We start from the raw sequence: 16,133 nt of genomic DNA, 5'->3' as shown, positions 1-16,133 counted from the left end.
TATCAGAAATATCACACCAATGTCACTAAGTCAAAACTCACCGTGAATGAACTGCACAAGGTCCTGGGACACATGTCCTAACAGGCTGTCATTGACACAGTAAAGAAGAACCTCATGGAGGGCATCAAGCTGGATGCCACATTGACACACACGAAACTTGTTTCGTACATGGTCATGACCATATTATGATTTATGCTACTATAATTTATGTTACTCTTCATTTCAAACTATGAAGTCACTTGAATTTTTCTCACAACATTAATTTTACTTGGACATTTCAAAGCATGTTTCACCAAGAAATGGCTTAGTTGTCCATGTAAAATACTTATTATGCCACTTATCTTTCTTGTATATGAAATAAACATGTGTCAACATTCTATGCCACTTTACAAATATGTGTCAACATTTTATGCCACTTTATTTGTATCTATGTATCCAAAGCTGTGGAACCTGACAAATTGATACTATGATTAGAAAGATGATGATTGGTAAAGCACAACAACAAGGCAGTGCTAACACAGCCCTTACCAAGCATTATTACAAAGCATGGCAGTGTTATGGTCTTAACACAGCCTTTGCCAAGCATTCTTACCAAGTATTCTGTAAAATTCCAGAGTATTCTATAGTCCTTTCTTATAATGATTCATACTGACTCAGCATGACTCAATATGACTCCAATTTAATTTAAGTACATTAGTAATCAATAGCATAGCCACTAGTATAGTAGTATATAAGGGGCTCATTTTCCCCTCTTGTGAAGAAATCAATTTCATTCCCAAGTATCAATCATCCAATCAGAGTGAGACAAAGTTTAGGGGAATCAAAGGGGGATCAGTGCATACACCCCTAAGTTCCTTTACCCCTATTAACTAAGTGAACAAATAAGTGACAACTAGGAGAAATATCAGCTTATTTACTCCATTCTTTTACCACATTCTTCACACATTATTCAGGAGTATTTGAGGCCACATACTTGAGCCATATTTGATTACACAAGTAGTATTCATTCTAGTTCTCTTTTAGACACAGGAAAAGTTCTGTGGGGAGAATCACACATATTATTCATCAATTAGGGAAGACAAATAAGACCTACAATCTGTCAACGAATATTAAGAGCTTGGCCACTTAAGACTACATCAAAGGATGTACTCTGTTTTGGACTGCATCATACTCATAGTGAGTGCCTGAGCAGCAGAGAGTTGGTTTCAAGGCCACGTATTGGGACAATTTTGCTAGTGAATTTGATCTCCATTGCTGAAGATAAGTAAGAAATATCCACAGGGATATATTATAGCTCTAGTCATTGCATACAGCTGCAACATATTATTCTGAAGGTCATAGCACTGCATCATGCCAGTTACTGACTTTACTTGAGATCATAGCACTGCCTCAAGCCAGTTATTGATTTCCACACTTCTTTGCCCATTTTACATTACTAGCATTTGCTTGAAAAGTTCAACAGAAAACCTTGTCCCCCACAAATGACTACATTATCAACCGTTAGTATTTGTCTGAACCATTGACCATAGAAGGATAGTGAATTTGGTGACTTTTCTGCCTTTCACATCCTAGCAAGACAATGTCCAAACCCAAATTCTGTGACAGCTGCATGAAGGCAAAGTTAACTCAGAAGCCATTCTCCAATGAAACAGCCAGTAGGGCACTCACCTATGGAGAACTGGTCCATACAAACCTATGGGGTCCAGCACAGATGGCAAGCATAGCTAGCTGCCTATACTATTTCAGCTTCATGGATGATTTTAGTCGCTAAACAAGGCTCCAGTTCCTAAAGGTCAAAAGTGATGCACTTACTGCCTTCAAGGCCTATGAGGCATGGCTCACATAACAGTCACCAAGTGTGTGCTTGTCAAAGGTCTGTTCTGATCAAGGAGGAGAGTACCTAAGTGCCAAGTTTGACAAATACCTAAGTCAGCAAGGTATCAAGTATCAGTTAACTATGCATGACTCACCCCAGCAAGATAGTGTTGCTGAACATCTTAATCACATCTTGGTAGAGCATGCTAGAGCAATGCTCATTGCCAAAGACTTACCCAAGTTCCTGTGGGTGGTAGCAGTGAGTTATATGACCTAGTTGATGAACCACCTACTATCTCAAGTAACCCTAGGTACCACCCCATATGAGCTTGTCTGGAAGGTGAAGCCAAACCTTGCACAGGTGCACAAGTTTAGGTGTACAGTCTATGTTTATCTGCTTGAGGCAGGAAAGCTGGAGGTGAAGGTGTAAGAAGCTGTGTTTGTGGAAGTCGATGCCAAGAGCTAGGGCTGCTGGGTCTATTGGCCATCCAGGAGGAAGGTATTGGTTGAGAAGAATGTTATATTCCCAACTGGTAAAGTGGTCGTTGTACCAGATGTCCTAGACAAGGGGGAGTCCAATGTTAGCAGCACTAGCACCATTGAAAGAACAAGCAACACACCTACCATCCAGGCCATCCAGTCCAAACTGATTTCTCCTACTCCAGAACTAAGGGTGACCTGAAGCAGGCAAGCACCTAGCTATTATGCTAAGCTCTAGAATGGCCAAGCTGCCTTAGTAGCCATGGAGTCCCTAATAGAGACATTAGAATTAGATCTCCTGGACAAGGAGACTCACATTGAGCATGCCCTAGCTGCAGTAGAGCCAGAGCCCATGCTATAGCAGGCCCTGAATGGTCTAGATGTCATCGAATGGCAGGAGGCAATAGACTACAAGATAAGTCAGTTAGAGAAGCTTGAAACATGGGAGGTAGTAGATGCACCTCATAGAGCTAACATTATTCCCTATCACTTCATTCTGGTGATCAAGTGTGGACCTGACAGTGAAAAACTTAAGCTTTGAGTGAGACTAGTTGCAAATGGCCAAAGGTAACAGTACAGCATCAACTACTTCAATATGTTCACTCTTACAGCTAACATGAGCACCATATGCACAGTACTGATGATGGCTGCTCAAAAGGACTGGGAGATCTACCAAGTCAACATTAAAAGTGTGTACCTCTATGCAAGTATCCAAGAGGAGATATACAGTGGCTCAAAAAAGTGTTTGAATGTTTATGCATTTTCAAATAATTAGATAATAGCAAGCTAGCACCTGAGTACAATATAAAGGCATAGGGACATGTCTAGAAGTGTGATATCACAGCTGTATTCTGAGATATATATCATGGGAATCAGACCATATATGGGCAAGATATGGTAATTCTAATCACATGACTCATTTGGATACTTTTTTGACTTTATATCAAAATCACAAAATCAGACCATTTACACACAATATTCTTAATGGAAGTGGTGCAATAATAAATATTTTGTCTGATTTTAATATTATTTGCATATGTAAACCCACATAACATCATGAATTTCAACATGATCATCATAAAGCCCATCTCCTCTGCTCAAAGGGATAATATCCCTAATCTCTGTGCCTCTAGTTTATCTATAAGGCAAATTGCTTCCAAAACTGGTCCTAGAAAATCTACTATTGCTATGGTCATGCTGGCTATGATAGAACATTGATATCATTGGCTTTAAACTATTTTGTAGCTAGCTTTGAGGTATGCTTGGAGTCATTATCCAGTTGGAAGATAATGTCTTCTTCATCACTTCCTGATTTTTGCATGCTTCTGAGTGTACACTCCTCTAGAATAGAAATTTATTGCTCTACATTCGTCTCTCCTTCTACCCCACAAAGAATTCCCACACCATTCCATCTCATACAATCCCTACCATCATACTTCATCTTCCAAACTTTAGATACTCTTGACTTCTCTTTCCCCTAACAATTCCCAGCCTTTTTTGATATATACTCCTGGCCATCTGACCAAATTGCCTTCTTCCAGTCTTCTACAGTCCAATATTGGTACTTTAAAACAAAGGCCCCTATATGCTGCTGAGAGAAGAGGCATTTTATTCTTGGTTACAGCTATAAGATTGGCTGCCTTAAGGGTGTTTCTGACTATTTGAGTGGAGATGGGAGTGGGGATAATGGAATTGATGAACTGTTCTGGTTATCTAGTTGTATACTCTTCTGCTTTCATTACTAATCTGCTACCTATGTTTCATATCTGATTTCATCTCTTATGATCTGTCAGACTTACTAATAGACTTTCCATATGCCCTGCACATAGCCCTGGACTCTGCTGACTGACCAATCCATTAGATACCTACAGTATATAACCTCCTGTAAATCTCTGTAACACCTTAGTTCAAATATCATCTTAGTTCTGCTCATTTCTGTCCTCCAGACTTGAGTTCTCTCAACTCTTGTCAACCTCTGAGACTTGGGATTAATTCCTATAGTTTGCATCTCCATTTCTATCTTTGGATATTCCACCTATGCTAGTTTCTAGTTCAGACTTTGTCTGGGTTAGTCTTATATTCATTCTCCAATCAATATCCAGAAACTGTCTGGATGTTCTGATGTCTTACCTTCTAGGCTTTTGGATCTGATAGTTACTAATACTCTGGAAGTCCTGGACTTAGTTTCTGCTACTTGGAAATATGTAAGGGCAAGTACTTGGGTAAGGGGCACAGTGCATGAGCTGAGGCCAAGCTCTTTGGATCTGTGACCTTTGAGCATGACCTTTACAGTTACTCACAGCAGGAGGAAGCAGTGCTGTAACCCCAGTGATCATGCAAGTGTCTTTGGAGTGGGTAGCAGCAGTGGTATCAGAGGCCACTTCACCAAGCAACTGGGCATGATGCTGTGTTGACTGTTTCATGCAGCACATCTTGGCCTTGTTTGCTAGACCAATCCATGGGCCCTTGTAAGCTTTGTGGGCTCTGGGCCTGAGGCTTGAAGATGAGATGACCATCTTGTGAGCATGCTGAAACAGACAACTGGGGAGAAGCATAATTTCACATAAGAGAGACTTCAGGCACTTTCTGTAAACATCATGTGATGTGACAGAGGTGTGACTTGCTTATTGATCACAGCAAGCCACAGTCAGAGTCACAATTTAGTGCACAATGTTTCATGTATTCTAGATATCATGAAACAAAGTATTGTATGGTGTAGTAATGTTCCAAACCAGTGGATATGTATATATTCAACTATATCACCTTTGCTGCATCAAGTTTACTAAGGATTGAAGGTAAGAGAACACAGTGCCCATGATGTTTCTTTGCTGCCCAGGCAGCCTGACTCCATCAATGAAGTGACATGATCAGATCACAAACCTAAGTAACAAAGGTCCCATGAATAAGATTAATTCAAAAGACTTGGAGAGTTGCTCATTTGCACATGCTGGATAGGAGAATGACATCAAGTGCCTTAATTACATTGTGCTCTAAATTGCTGTCCTTGGACAACATTGGATAAGTTCTATAGAGTCATTTTTCATATCCCCAACACTGTTCAACAAAGTTTGGTTCACAGTAAAATTTCAGAAGAAAGATTACTTGAAACCCCCTGCTCTTGCACATGTTCTCCAAATGAGACTTGACATTTGCAAAATCCAGTTGACCATAGAGGATTCTATGGCAACAGCAGTCAGTTACTGTAGGTGCACACTCAAAATTCTTACACTATGTCCCCAATTTTCTGACATCAAAACCTTGTTCTGTTAAAATAGTAGCCATGCCTTTGGACATCCGCCCATTTGCAGACCCCTCTGGCCAATAAAACTCTTGTGGTACTCCATTATGGAATCCATTAATAATGTGGATCTTCATCATTAAAATCTTCCCATGTGGTCCACAGACTGGTGTATCTACTTCCCAAGCCTTGCAATTCTTAGGCATATGATGAGCTGAAAGTGCATTATCAGCTTGTTTAAGGTGTGTTGTGGCATAATCAAACACAACAATGTGATCTTCATCCAGGTAATCTTGTTACAGTATCACCATCACTTTCTCAGCATGGCAAATGATTCCATCATTTGAAAAATAGCTATCTTGTGCCTTGCCTGCACAGAAAATAATCTGTGCAGATTCCTTTTCATGATGTGACCATAACCAGCTATAATCTGCAGATACAAAATCTGCCACCATCAGTGATAATCCTTCTCCCTTTGGCTGCAGCATGGGCTTTTCACCCTCATGGACCTATCTTTTCTTGTGACAGTGAAGGTTTAATAACTCTGCTGGCTTGCAGAGCAAAAGAAAGAAAGATGGCTCTAACTCTGGGGTGAGAGAAAGGCCACTGACTCTCTAAGTATTGGTCAAAGTGTGCCAAGCGATATGTTCAACCCTTAAGGGAGGCAAGGAAAGCAAGGATCCACTGGGTTATGCTGGGTCAACTCTGGTGAAGTGCAATGAAAGTGTGTGGGGGAATATGGAGTGCAAAGGTGTCCCAAGCATGGGAATAAAGCACAAGCAGTGTGTGAACATATAAAAGACTAGTGGATGGTATGAAGACAGCAACTAGACTAACTGACATGATGGTGGTAGCTAGTTGGTAGTTGAAAAACTAACCTGGCAACAGGTAAGCTGTGTTACGCATAATAATGAATACCTCGCTCAAGTCTACTAAGAGACAAGCTTAGTATTGCTAAGGTCAAGATAAGGAATACATGAGTGTAACTATGTGTATATATAAGGGTATTCAGGCAGAGCTCTAATGTAGCTAGCCAATGATATAATGTTATGTAAGATTGTACCATAGAATGTGATGGAACACTAAAGAATGTATGATGTCATCTGTGATAAGGTGAAGTTGTGAAGGTGTGAAAGGTGACATCATGAAAAGGTAAAAAGGTGAAGGTGCTAGGGAGAACCATAACAAGCTGTGCCTAGGCACACTCCTAGGGCTCAGAAGCAAATAGGGAGCACTGAGTGTATGTAAATGAGGTAAGGAAAGGGTCCATGATGGAATAATATATTGTATGATGCTAAATATGGTCTGATAATCAGAATAAACAAAAAAAACACACCAGGGGACTGGTTGGACAATGGATGGAGGCTCCAGGATGTTGCATGACATAGGGCGACCAAGTGTGGGAAGAGCGCTGTGGATAATACAACTTGGTTAGATAGTTGTTAGAATACCTAGCCAATATATATCTACTAGTCCTGCCTAGCTGCTACACTTGCAAGCAAGAACATTTGACCCAAGGGATCTGCTGTCTAGTCAAGTTCAATAATCAGTACTGCACAAGGGATGAAAAGTCTGAAAGTCTGAAATCAAGTCCTAAGGTACAGGGCAAAGTCTGATGCATGGGAAATTGGGTCCACAGGTGCAGAGATGTGGGGATGGTGGGAGAGTAAGGGAAAGAAAGGTAAAGTGTCAGGACTAGCTTGGAGATATTAAGGAATGTCAAGTGAATGAGTGACAATAGTGTTGGGTCAAGGAGAGCGGGTCAACAGGTATATTGGCAAGGGTAACTCTAAAGGCAGGTATGGGGTGACCAGTATTGGGGATTTCTCCCTCCTACTAAGTGGTGATTGTAATCCTGGTCACCCAACCCTATATAACTAACTACATGAAAGTCCAGAGTCCATAGGCAAAAGTAGTAGCAAAAATGCAAGTCTGATGATATGTGTTAAGAACCATGCTCAAGGGAGAGAGAGACTGACTCAGAGGGGCTACCTCAGCTCATACACTGTGCCCCTTACCCAAGTATATGCCCTTCATTTCAGATGAAGTCCAAAGGACTTCCGGAGGCTGGCTACTCTGGTGGAGTGCAGGAGGACTTCGGAGGAGCATGGGAGAGTTCCAGAGGAGCACAGGAAATACTCAGAGGAGTTCCCACTGCACAGGAAGTGGAGAGACCCCAAGGTAATATCTCTATGGGAAACAGGATGGAAGGATAGGAGGTCCAGAGGACAGGAGGACAGGATGTCCAGAGGTCTGGAAGTATGGGGGACAGGAGGACAGGATGTCTGGAGGTCTGGAAGGAATAGGGGCTACATCAGATGAAGTCCAATGTAGAAACAAACAGAGGTAGACTACCCTAAGGTAGAGTCAGAGAGACAGGAATTGGACCTAAGTCCAGAAAGAGGGTAAGTGCCGGTGTAGAGAATGAGATTCCTCTAGGCTTAGATTGCGCATATTTTAACTCATGATGATTGGTACAGTGCATCACTTACTCCCTATGACTTTCCTACAAAACACACCAGAGGCATGACACATTCCTGCACTATGCAACACATTCCTACACATGCACTTAGTGCACTCTTCCCATGCTTGGTTGCCCTTTGTCATGCAGCATCCTGGAGCATCCATCCATCATCCAACCAGTTCCCTAGTGAGTCCTTTTCTGTTAATTCTCACTATCAGACCATATTTAGCATTGTATGATACATGATTTCGTCATGGACCCTTACTTACCTCACTTACATACATAGAGCACTCCCTATTCATTTCCAAGCCCTGGGAGTGTGCCTAGGCACAGCTTACCTGTTGCCTGGGAAGTTTTCATATAAGGAAGTTTTTGGTCTACCACAAATACAACAACCACCATCACGTTACTTAGTATCTAGTAGCACCTAGAGTCAGAATCTATCGTCTTCAGCCAGCATGCATCAGTCATCACCCTAGCCCTCAGTAACAGTCCATTATCATCAGTCATCATTCAGCAGTCCCAGTTCATGTCCTCACAACTTTTACCAGTCTTTTATACATCTGCACACAGCACACACCTTATTCCCATGCTTCACGCACCTTCGCACTCTGTATTCCCACGCATGCACTTTACCAGAGTTGATCCTGGCATCACTTTGTGGATCTTGCTTTCCTTGCTTCCCTTAAGGGTTGAACATATTGCCTAGCACACTTTAACCAACAACCTAGAGAGTCAGTAGCCTTCCTCTCACCCTAGTGTGAGAGCCCTCTTTCTTTCTATAGCTCTGCAAGCCAGCAGAGTAGTTGAACCTTCAACATTTCATGGGAAAGTCATAGAGAGTGAGTGATGTACTGTACCAATTGTTGTGAGTTGTAATATGCATGATATAAGCCTGGAGGAATCTCATTCTCTACAGCAGTTATGTGCAAAAAATGTGGATTCATCACAAAACCACAATACAGTCCATCTTCCATTTGTTGACTGCCCTTCCTCCAGCTTGCTGACATCCACTGTAGACCATTTTTGAGTCTTTTTATCAATTGCATACCATGCTGGCAGGAAAATATTCTGTCAGAAGTTCACAACATCCTCACACTCATGTCTGTCAACATACTGGCTATTTTTTGCAGTAGTCCATCAAAAGCCACAATTCTCCATCCAGTGCTAAGCAGTCACAAGGGAAACAGTCTTGTGTAGCTGATATCATTCTTTTACATCAGGCCTTGCAAGGTAATCAATCACTACAGTGGCAGTAACATATTTTCCAAGTGATTGAAGGTGTGCAAGTAATTCTCCCTTCAAATCTTCATCATCAATCTGAGATTTTGTCCAGTCCCCACTACATTGTGAGTACAGCAGATTCTCACAGTCCAGAATATATGTATGCCTTGGACCACTGCTGCACCATCCTAGACATGTGCATCCTCTTCCCAACAAATTTGCTGTCTTGAGTGCTGTGGCTGACCATGGTGTCCCATTAACATAGGAATGAAGGAAATACTCCATCTATGACAATCATTTCTCAATGAGAGATGAGAGTTCTGAGGGTTTACATCCATGTCCATTGTTGCAAGGTGGGTGGAGCAGCATTTTCAGGTTATCAAATGCAAGACTTGCATCACTGATGGTAGGTGGCATCCAGACATCAATCAAATGCCAATGTTCTGACAGAGATGATACAGCAGCACATATGATTGGGGTGTCATCATTGGCCTGAGCACTGTCAAGTGTCCTGGCATTGAAGGCTTCATAACCCTCAGCCTGACTCAGCTCACTCAGTGAGTCAGATTCATCCCTATCTCCAGGTCTGCCTGCAATACTATAGTCTGACATAAGAGACTCTGGGTCTGACACTGTGTCGGACTCTGCATCTGATGCACCCCCATGATTTTCCAAGTCATTGAGATCTAGCATGCCTGCCACTGGGCTCAGATTTGGAGTTGGATGGCCTTTGTTTGCAAGTAAACTTTTAACCATCATGATTGATTCAGAGGTAGTATAATGATTGCATTGAAACCAATTTAGCATATTCCAATTCAGATATACCATAGTATTTCACTCACCACCTGTGACTTGTGACACACTACACCATTTCATCACCTCAGCATTTGAGGGTGACACATGACAGTGCTGCAATTTTCAGCAAAAGTTAATTTTAACTATGTTAATTTTGACCGCCAGATCATGAACTCCACAGCTCAAAGAACATCTTCTATTGCCACCCATGTAGTAAGTAAAGCAGAGATGCCCGAGCAATATCCAAGTTGGGAATGAGCAACAATTTTGTAACTGTCCAAGTCTGATCAAACATTTCATAGCACTCAGGAGTCAGATACAACATGCTCCCCACCAAAATCCCTCACCAACTACAGCTTCCTTCAACTGCTATCACTGAGCTCCTTCCAGATCCATCCCTATCCATCATTGCCTTCTTGAAATTCCCACTTCCAGTGATTGGAGTCAAGACTGTCCATGGAATCATGAGCACAGAGGATGGCAGTCTAACTGCATGCGGAAAGGTTGAAGCAATGGAATTTGAGGGTGGTGAAGAGGTTGGGCTGGCAGTTGAAGAAGAACTTGGGCATGGAAAGAAGAGGTGAAAGGCAAACACATTATACTCATACTCATTTTTCAACATCATGACAGCAAGACAGAGCAGTAGAATTTTCAGCCATCCATGACACTTCATAGAAATTTGTCAATCCTTGATGTGACCCATGACAAGCATCAAATTTCATCCCAGCATAATGGCTTGTGACACATGACAGACAAATTGAGTGAAATACTACAGTATCAGAAGAGGACTGATTACAGTTCAGATTCAGATGGTAATTCTGAGGATGAGGATGATTATAAGTCCAGGCACAAATCAAAAGCCAAGAAGCTTACCAAATCCAAGTCAAAATCTAGCAAGCATAAAGCAAGGTTTGATGACAACTCAGATGATGAGTAAAGTATTCACAAGAGCCAAAAAGGAAATCTAAGTCAAGATTAAGAAATTTTGATCCTGACTCAGATGGTTCAAGTGATGAAGAAGAAATAGATAAAAAGAGAAAGCTTGAGACCAAGGCTAAGGAGAAGTTGTGGTGATAAGAAGAGTGGAAGGGATGAGAAATCTATGAAACAAGTACAATCTCAGTGTCTTGGAAAGAAGTCTGTTAAGAGTTTGTCTACCTATGAAACAAGTACATTGCATTGCATTAGACATTGTATGGTATAAGTGACAAATTCCTACTCACATCTCAGTGTCTTGGAAAGAACTGAGATGCTAGGATGCTACTACTGGCATTTTTAAGGTAAGTACATTGACAACAATAATGTATTAAAATGAAACAGAAAATAAAGTAGGATGTGAGCCAATGTCACTGTGTCACTCACCCTTTGTCCCTTTTCAGCTTGTGCTTGTACCTCTCACTCATTGTCCGTGCCTTGGTCAGATCCATCAGTCTTCCTCATCTCAGAACTCTCAGATTCCAACAGAAGTATGGTTTCAAAGTGGATGAACTGGTCACATGATCAAGTAAGCTGTCTATTAATGACACAAGTTATGCACTGCTATATTTTCAGGCATTAAAAATAGATTCAACAATAGGGGATGTGTTCCCTAAGCTGATAAAGCAGGGTAGTTTCAATAGGGCACTGAGAGGAGTACCACTCTCAACCAAGCCTTGTGATGCAGATGGCTTGCTTGCTGGTCCAGAGAGTATATTGCTGCTGAGTTTGCAGCTCTCAAGGAGTTGAAAAGGACTGCAGAAGTTCAGACCATTAATGAAGTTGAAGTGCTCAAGGGAAACACTTTTGATTTTGATGAGTTGGATCAGGTCAAACAAGAAATAATACCACAGGCTATTCTAGATGAGGTTGAGGTGGTTAATTACAATGGTGAAGATGACAGATGAGACAAGGCAACATTTGTGTCGTGAATATAGTCTGCATAGCCTAGTAGCTAGGTGGCTGGAGTTTTGTCACCCTGGCAAAACAACCACTTATAACCGGCAGAACTAAATCCGAGGAGTTCTGCCCCCTACACCGTGACGACCCATTTGTCGTGATCATTTTGAACCTATCATGCCTAGATAATGTTTCCCACTCCGCTGATGTTTTATCACTTCCTCATACCCTTTTCTTTGGCAAATCGAACATACATAAGTATGTACCGATACATATCAACGATCCTCACAATATCAGTATTAGATTACCAAGATCACAGTTTAGCAACAGCTTTGCGAAGGTCGGTCTTGAGAATCTTCCCAGTGGATGATTTCTGTAATGTAAGTATTGTAAGCGCCCAGCGGGGTGTGGATGTTATGCATGACCGACGGGTAATTCGTCCACTATTTGCACCCATTCTGGGCACGCAAAGCCGGGTAAAAGTGTTCGAGCGTGGCGGATCAGCTCAGTAGCGAAGCCGCCATGATTGTCTTTCCACTTGGCGGCGTGCTCCGGGCGAAGAACGACGAATGCCATGGGACGCTCACCCCATTTGGGGTGCGAGCGGGCGACGACAGATACCTCTAAGGCATGCGGGTGACTCGAAAGCTCTGCGTGGTTCGGTCAGGGTCTACAACTTGGTAGCCATTCGAATGCAAAGATACCTAGTTCTATGGCCAAGCTTGATGCATTCTGCGGTCTTCAGGTTAGCGTATTGAATCACCGCAAGGATAATTATTCACCTCGCCTCCAGAGATAATCAGGTCTTTGCTTCGGTCAACGACCTGAATGACACCGTCGGGATGCCAGACGGCTAGATCACCTGAGTGAAAGTGGCGCCCCTGAAAAGCCTTACGCGTGGCTTCTGGGTCGCGGAAATACTATGCAACAAACGCCTAGAATGAATACAAGAACTTTGGTACAACTGCTGAAAAACGTACCTCCTTCATGATGATGTTTCCGCGCATGAGAACCTCACCCACCGTGCGCCCGTCTTTCGGAACGTCACGGAATTCTTCGTCGTTTTCGTCTTGTGGAGGATATACCACGCGTGTATCTTGTGCGATTACAGAGCTTTGACCTTGTCGAGCCATCAGCTTCGCACGTTGTTCCAAAGTAAGCGTCTTCCAGTGAGGTTGGTCGTAACAGCGCGTGAAGGGTCCGCCCGTCTTTAAGGAGTATGTTCAGGCTTGCCACTTCCCTGATCAATGCTGAAGCACGAACCTCACTGGCGATGATGGAAGAACGAACCAGCTTAGGCACAAATTAAACGCTACGCTGGACTTACGTCAAACCGTATACATGCACAGGCTTGATTCCCATTTGCTCGAGCTGGCTGATGAGGTGAGCAGTGGGTGCGGCCCCTGCAACAACCGCGGATATAATACGAGGGAGAGGTCTACCAGCGGGGTCGTTCACAATTCCAATCTATCGACACATCAGACTAATTCATGTCCCTGTGCGGCGCACAAACCTGGACAGTGGGTGCACCACAATAGTGAGTTACCCCGGAATTCAGGAAGTGCTTCCAGATAAGCGGGTAGTCAACAGAGCGCATAGTTATCTTGAATAAGAAGATAAGATGGTTCGTGATTATGAACATAACATCGTGTTCTGCTCACCTGTGTCGCGCATGCGAAGACATTTGCCCACGGGTATGTCCAACCAGCTGCATGGAACATTGGAAGAATCCTGCAGTTCATCGGATTCTTGACTGTTCGTGCAATCACATAAAACTTACCACAAGTACGTCGACTCACGACTTATCCTGCAAATCCCACTGGTGAGCCTGTTAGACGGATACAGCAAGACAGAGGCACGCACTGTCCCTCAACAACATTCCCTATTGCTGCCAAGTAAGAGCCTAGTTGGACGATAACATCAGCCAAATGACAGCTGAGTAAGTCGACAGAGCATACCGCGCAGCGTGGTGAGGACGCCCTTTGGCTATGCAAAATGAGCAACTGCTTTTACCTGCAGACACAGGCAATCTTACACGACCTGTAGTTCCCGACCTTGTAAAAATGTGTTTACATCTTGGCCAAACTGCATAACGGAGTCATGACTCACGTGTAGCATAAAACTGCACCGGCATTCTCGTCCGGCTCAACCTCCAAGCCAGTCCACCCCTTTTCTGCACTGAATACTCTGCCGGCACTAAGGAAGCTTTCATATGGGTCCCCTGCTCTGCCTGTGTCATGACAAACAACCGTAGGAATATTAATATTCTCAATGAGATGCGTGAAGTCGCGATCAATGAGGATAAGTTTGGATCCACTATGTTCCAGAATGTATGAGACCTCAGGGGGTGTGAGACGAGTGTTTACAGGTGTGACGATAGCGCGAGCAGCAAGAATGCCAAAGTGAGCATCTACCCGGGGTGTTTCATTATTGCCAGGTGTGATAAAATGGAGGTTATACCTGCAATCAAGGGACTATCGTGCTTCTGTGTGAGATGCGTCAAGCGCGTGATACAGCAGAACTCACCAGTTGGGCGTTATAACTGCAACGCGGTCACCTGGGCGGATGCCTGCTTGTATAAGAGCATATGCCATATTCTGAATGCGCTGAGCCCTATTGCCGCTGTCAGACTAGTTCTCGACGAAGCACAAGGGCCTCACCAAACGGCATAGGTATAGAACGCGGGATGTGTCACGTCAGGATGAGCAACGGCAAGTTTGTCTGGGTATACGGCTGCGGCGCGGAGAATGAAGGGGAAGGGGTTCTTATGGGATTTCTAGTGAGTAAAGAGACGACGAATATTGTTGAGGTATTGCAGCTTACAAGAGGATGTACATTGGGGGCAAGACCGAGCACCGATTGCTGGTAGCTCACATTCGGAGGGGGTGTGCTCTCCCGGGTTGGTCGGAAATCTGCATCCATGTCTAGTGTGTTACTAGCTTCATCGATGCTTATTCGCAGTACTTACCGAGTGCGCCGGCGTGCATAGACGAGTTTGTCAGGATTCCTGATTTCAAGGTTCTTGACTCTTATATTCGACCAAGCTCGTGTCAGAACTTGAAGGGCAACGTCCACAAGACCTTAGGTCATTCTAACATATGTAAGGACGGAACGACTGATCCCGCGGAAGCAAATGTCCCGCCGACCATCGCACTGCCAAGAACAGGACCATATGTAGTTATGAATGAGAGAAATAAGCGATCGCATGTGGAGCTCCGAGCCAGAAGACACGCATTGGAAAAAGGTGGAGTACGATTGCAAAAGGAGAAGCAGAGACACGGAGATAAGCGAACAACGCACGCAAATGCTGAACGGCGCGGATAGTTGAGCGATTCGGAGTGGACACGATTTGCTTCCGCGGGATCTAATAGTTTATTTATTTATTAGAAATTTAAGTTCAGTCTTCACGCGATTTTCAAATATTTATTATTATCGACTTGAATACTGATATGCACTGGCAGAATCATATAGATGCATTACTCTCGTCAGCGTCCATCGTTGCTATGAAGCTACTAGAATACTGATCTGGCATGTGCCCAGGTCTGCAGGGCGTCAGGAAATCATACCAGCCATCCGAAATGCTGCATCAATGCCACCACACAATCTTCACAACGCAATGCAATAGCATTCATTCTCAATTGCAATATGAGGTGATTCCGAATTTCAAATTCAGTGTTGCTTTGCTTGCGTTCTTGGCCTGCTGGGATCCTTCATTTCAAGGGCATGGTGAAGATCGCACACGACGAAGCTCATGATACGGTGTTATGGATATTCAAAGACGGACCTGACTGTAAATAAGGACCCTCGGAAGGAGAACCGCATCTCGCCCAAGGCAGGTACGTATGTCCTTTCTTTCCGTCACGATATCAACTGACCATTTTGATAGCGATCATGGCTCCTTCGTATCGCAACTCGTGGCTGTTCGCCAGATGCTCACGGCGCTCGCAGGTCAAATATCCAAGGACAGAGCGCAGCCTAATGAGGTATGCCGAATTTACAATTTGTAATTGCGGACCGAAGTCTTGTCAATTGAGGCCTCTCGCACCAAACCACACCACCATCACAGATGCTTTAACCTCGAGGCTACGATTGTACGTCGTTTCATGAGAAGCGGTAATAACGCTGATTATCATCATCTGGCTGCAGACAAATGCAAAAATAGGAGACCAGCTCAAGCTGGATTTCTGATAGCACGTATGGCAATGGTGGCAACAATACCGACGGCTATTGAATACACAATGT

At 43.4% G+C, this 16,133-nt stretch overlaps 4 protein-coding genes across 4 annotated transcripts; 1 reads left to right on the top strand and 3 right to left on the bottom strand.

Moving 5' to 3' along the window:
* Nucleotides 1-9,203: 9,203 nt before the first annotated feature.
* BJ212DRAFT_1258866 (uncharacterized protein) lies at nt 9,204-9,506 on the bottom strand (the record flags this gene model as incomplete). Its single annotated transcript, XM_041329979.1, has 1 exon — nt 9,204-9,506. The coding sequence occupies one exon, from the start codon at nt 9,504-9,506 to the stop codon at nt 9,204-9,206; it is 303 nt and encodes a 100-aa protein (XP_041199360.1).
* Nucleotides 9,507-9,557: 51 nt separating this feature from the next.
* Nucleotides 9,558-10,600, top strand: BJ212DRAFT_1295369 (uncharacterized protein; the record flags this gene model as incomplete). The annotated part of the gene is made up of 5 exons (XM_041332310.1): nt 9,558-9,574; nt 9,686-9,778; nt 10,026-10,050; nt 10,182-10,229; nt 10,319-10,600. The coding sequence occupies 5 exons, from the start codon at nt 9,558-9,560 to the stop codon at nt 10,598-10,600; spliced, it is 465 nt and encodes a 154-aa protein (XP_041199359.1).
* Nucleotides 10,601-12,204: 1,604 nt separating this feature from the next.
* BJ212DRAFT_1259735 (uncharacterized protein) lies at nt 12,205-14,813 on the bottom strand (the record flags this gene model as incomplete). Its single annotated transcript, XM_041330049.1, has 18 exons — nt 12,205-12,264; nt 12,321-12,541; nt 12,596-12,623; nt 12,674-12,811; nt 12,872-13,099; nt 13,128-13,131; nt 13,219-13,358; nt 13,405-13,494; nt 13,553-13,622; nt 13,672-13,698; nt 13,755-13,794; nt 13,850-13,877; nt 13,927-13,945; nt 14,001-14,301; nt 14,352-14,365; nt 14,418-14,504; nt 14,552-14,655; nt 14,715-14,813. The coding sequence occupies 18 exons, from the start codon at nt 14,811-14,813 to the stop codon at nt 12,205-12,207; spliced, it is 1,698 nt and encodes a 565-aa protein (XP_041199358.1).
* On the bottom strand, nt 14,760-15,242 carry BJ212DRAFT_1318098 (uncharacterized protein; the record flags this gene model as incomplete). Its single annotated transcript, XM_041334292.1, has 2 exons — nt 14,760-14,803; nt 14,973-15,242. A coding segment is annotated over one exon (270 nt), but the record flags the coding sequence as incomplete, so codon positions are not given.
* Nucleotides 15,243-16,133: the final 891 nt, after the last annotated feature.

The sequence above is a fragment of the Suillus subaureus genome (genome assembly GCF_016647635.1).
Source record: "Suillus subaureus strain MN1 chromosome Unknown BJ212scaffold_2, whole genome shotgun sequence".
Taxonomy (NCBI): Eukaryota; Fungi; Basidiomycota; class Agaricomycetes; order Boletales; family Suillaceae; genus Suillus; species Suillus subaureus.
The sequence above is the reverse complement of the archived record's forward strand: the minus strand, read 5'-3'. Positions and strand labels throughout refer to the sequence as shown.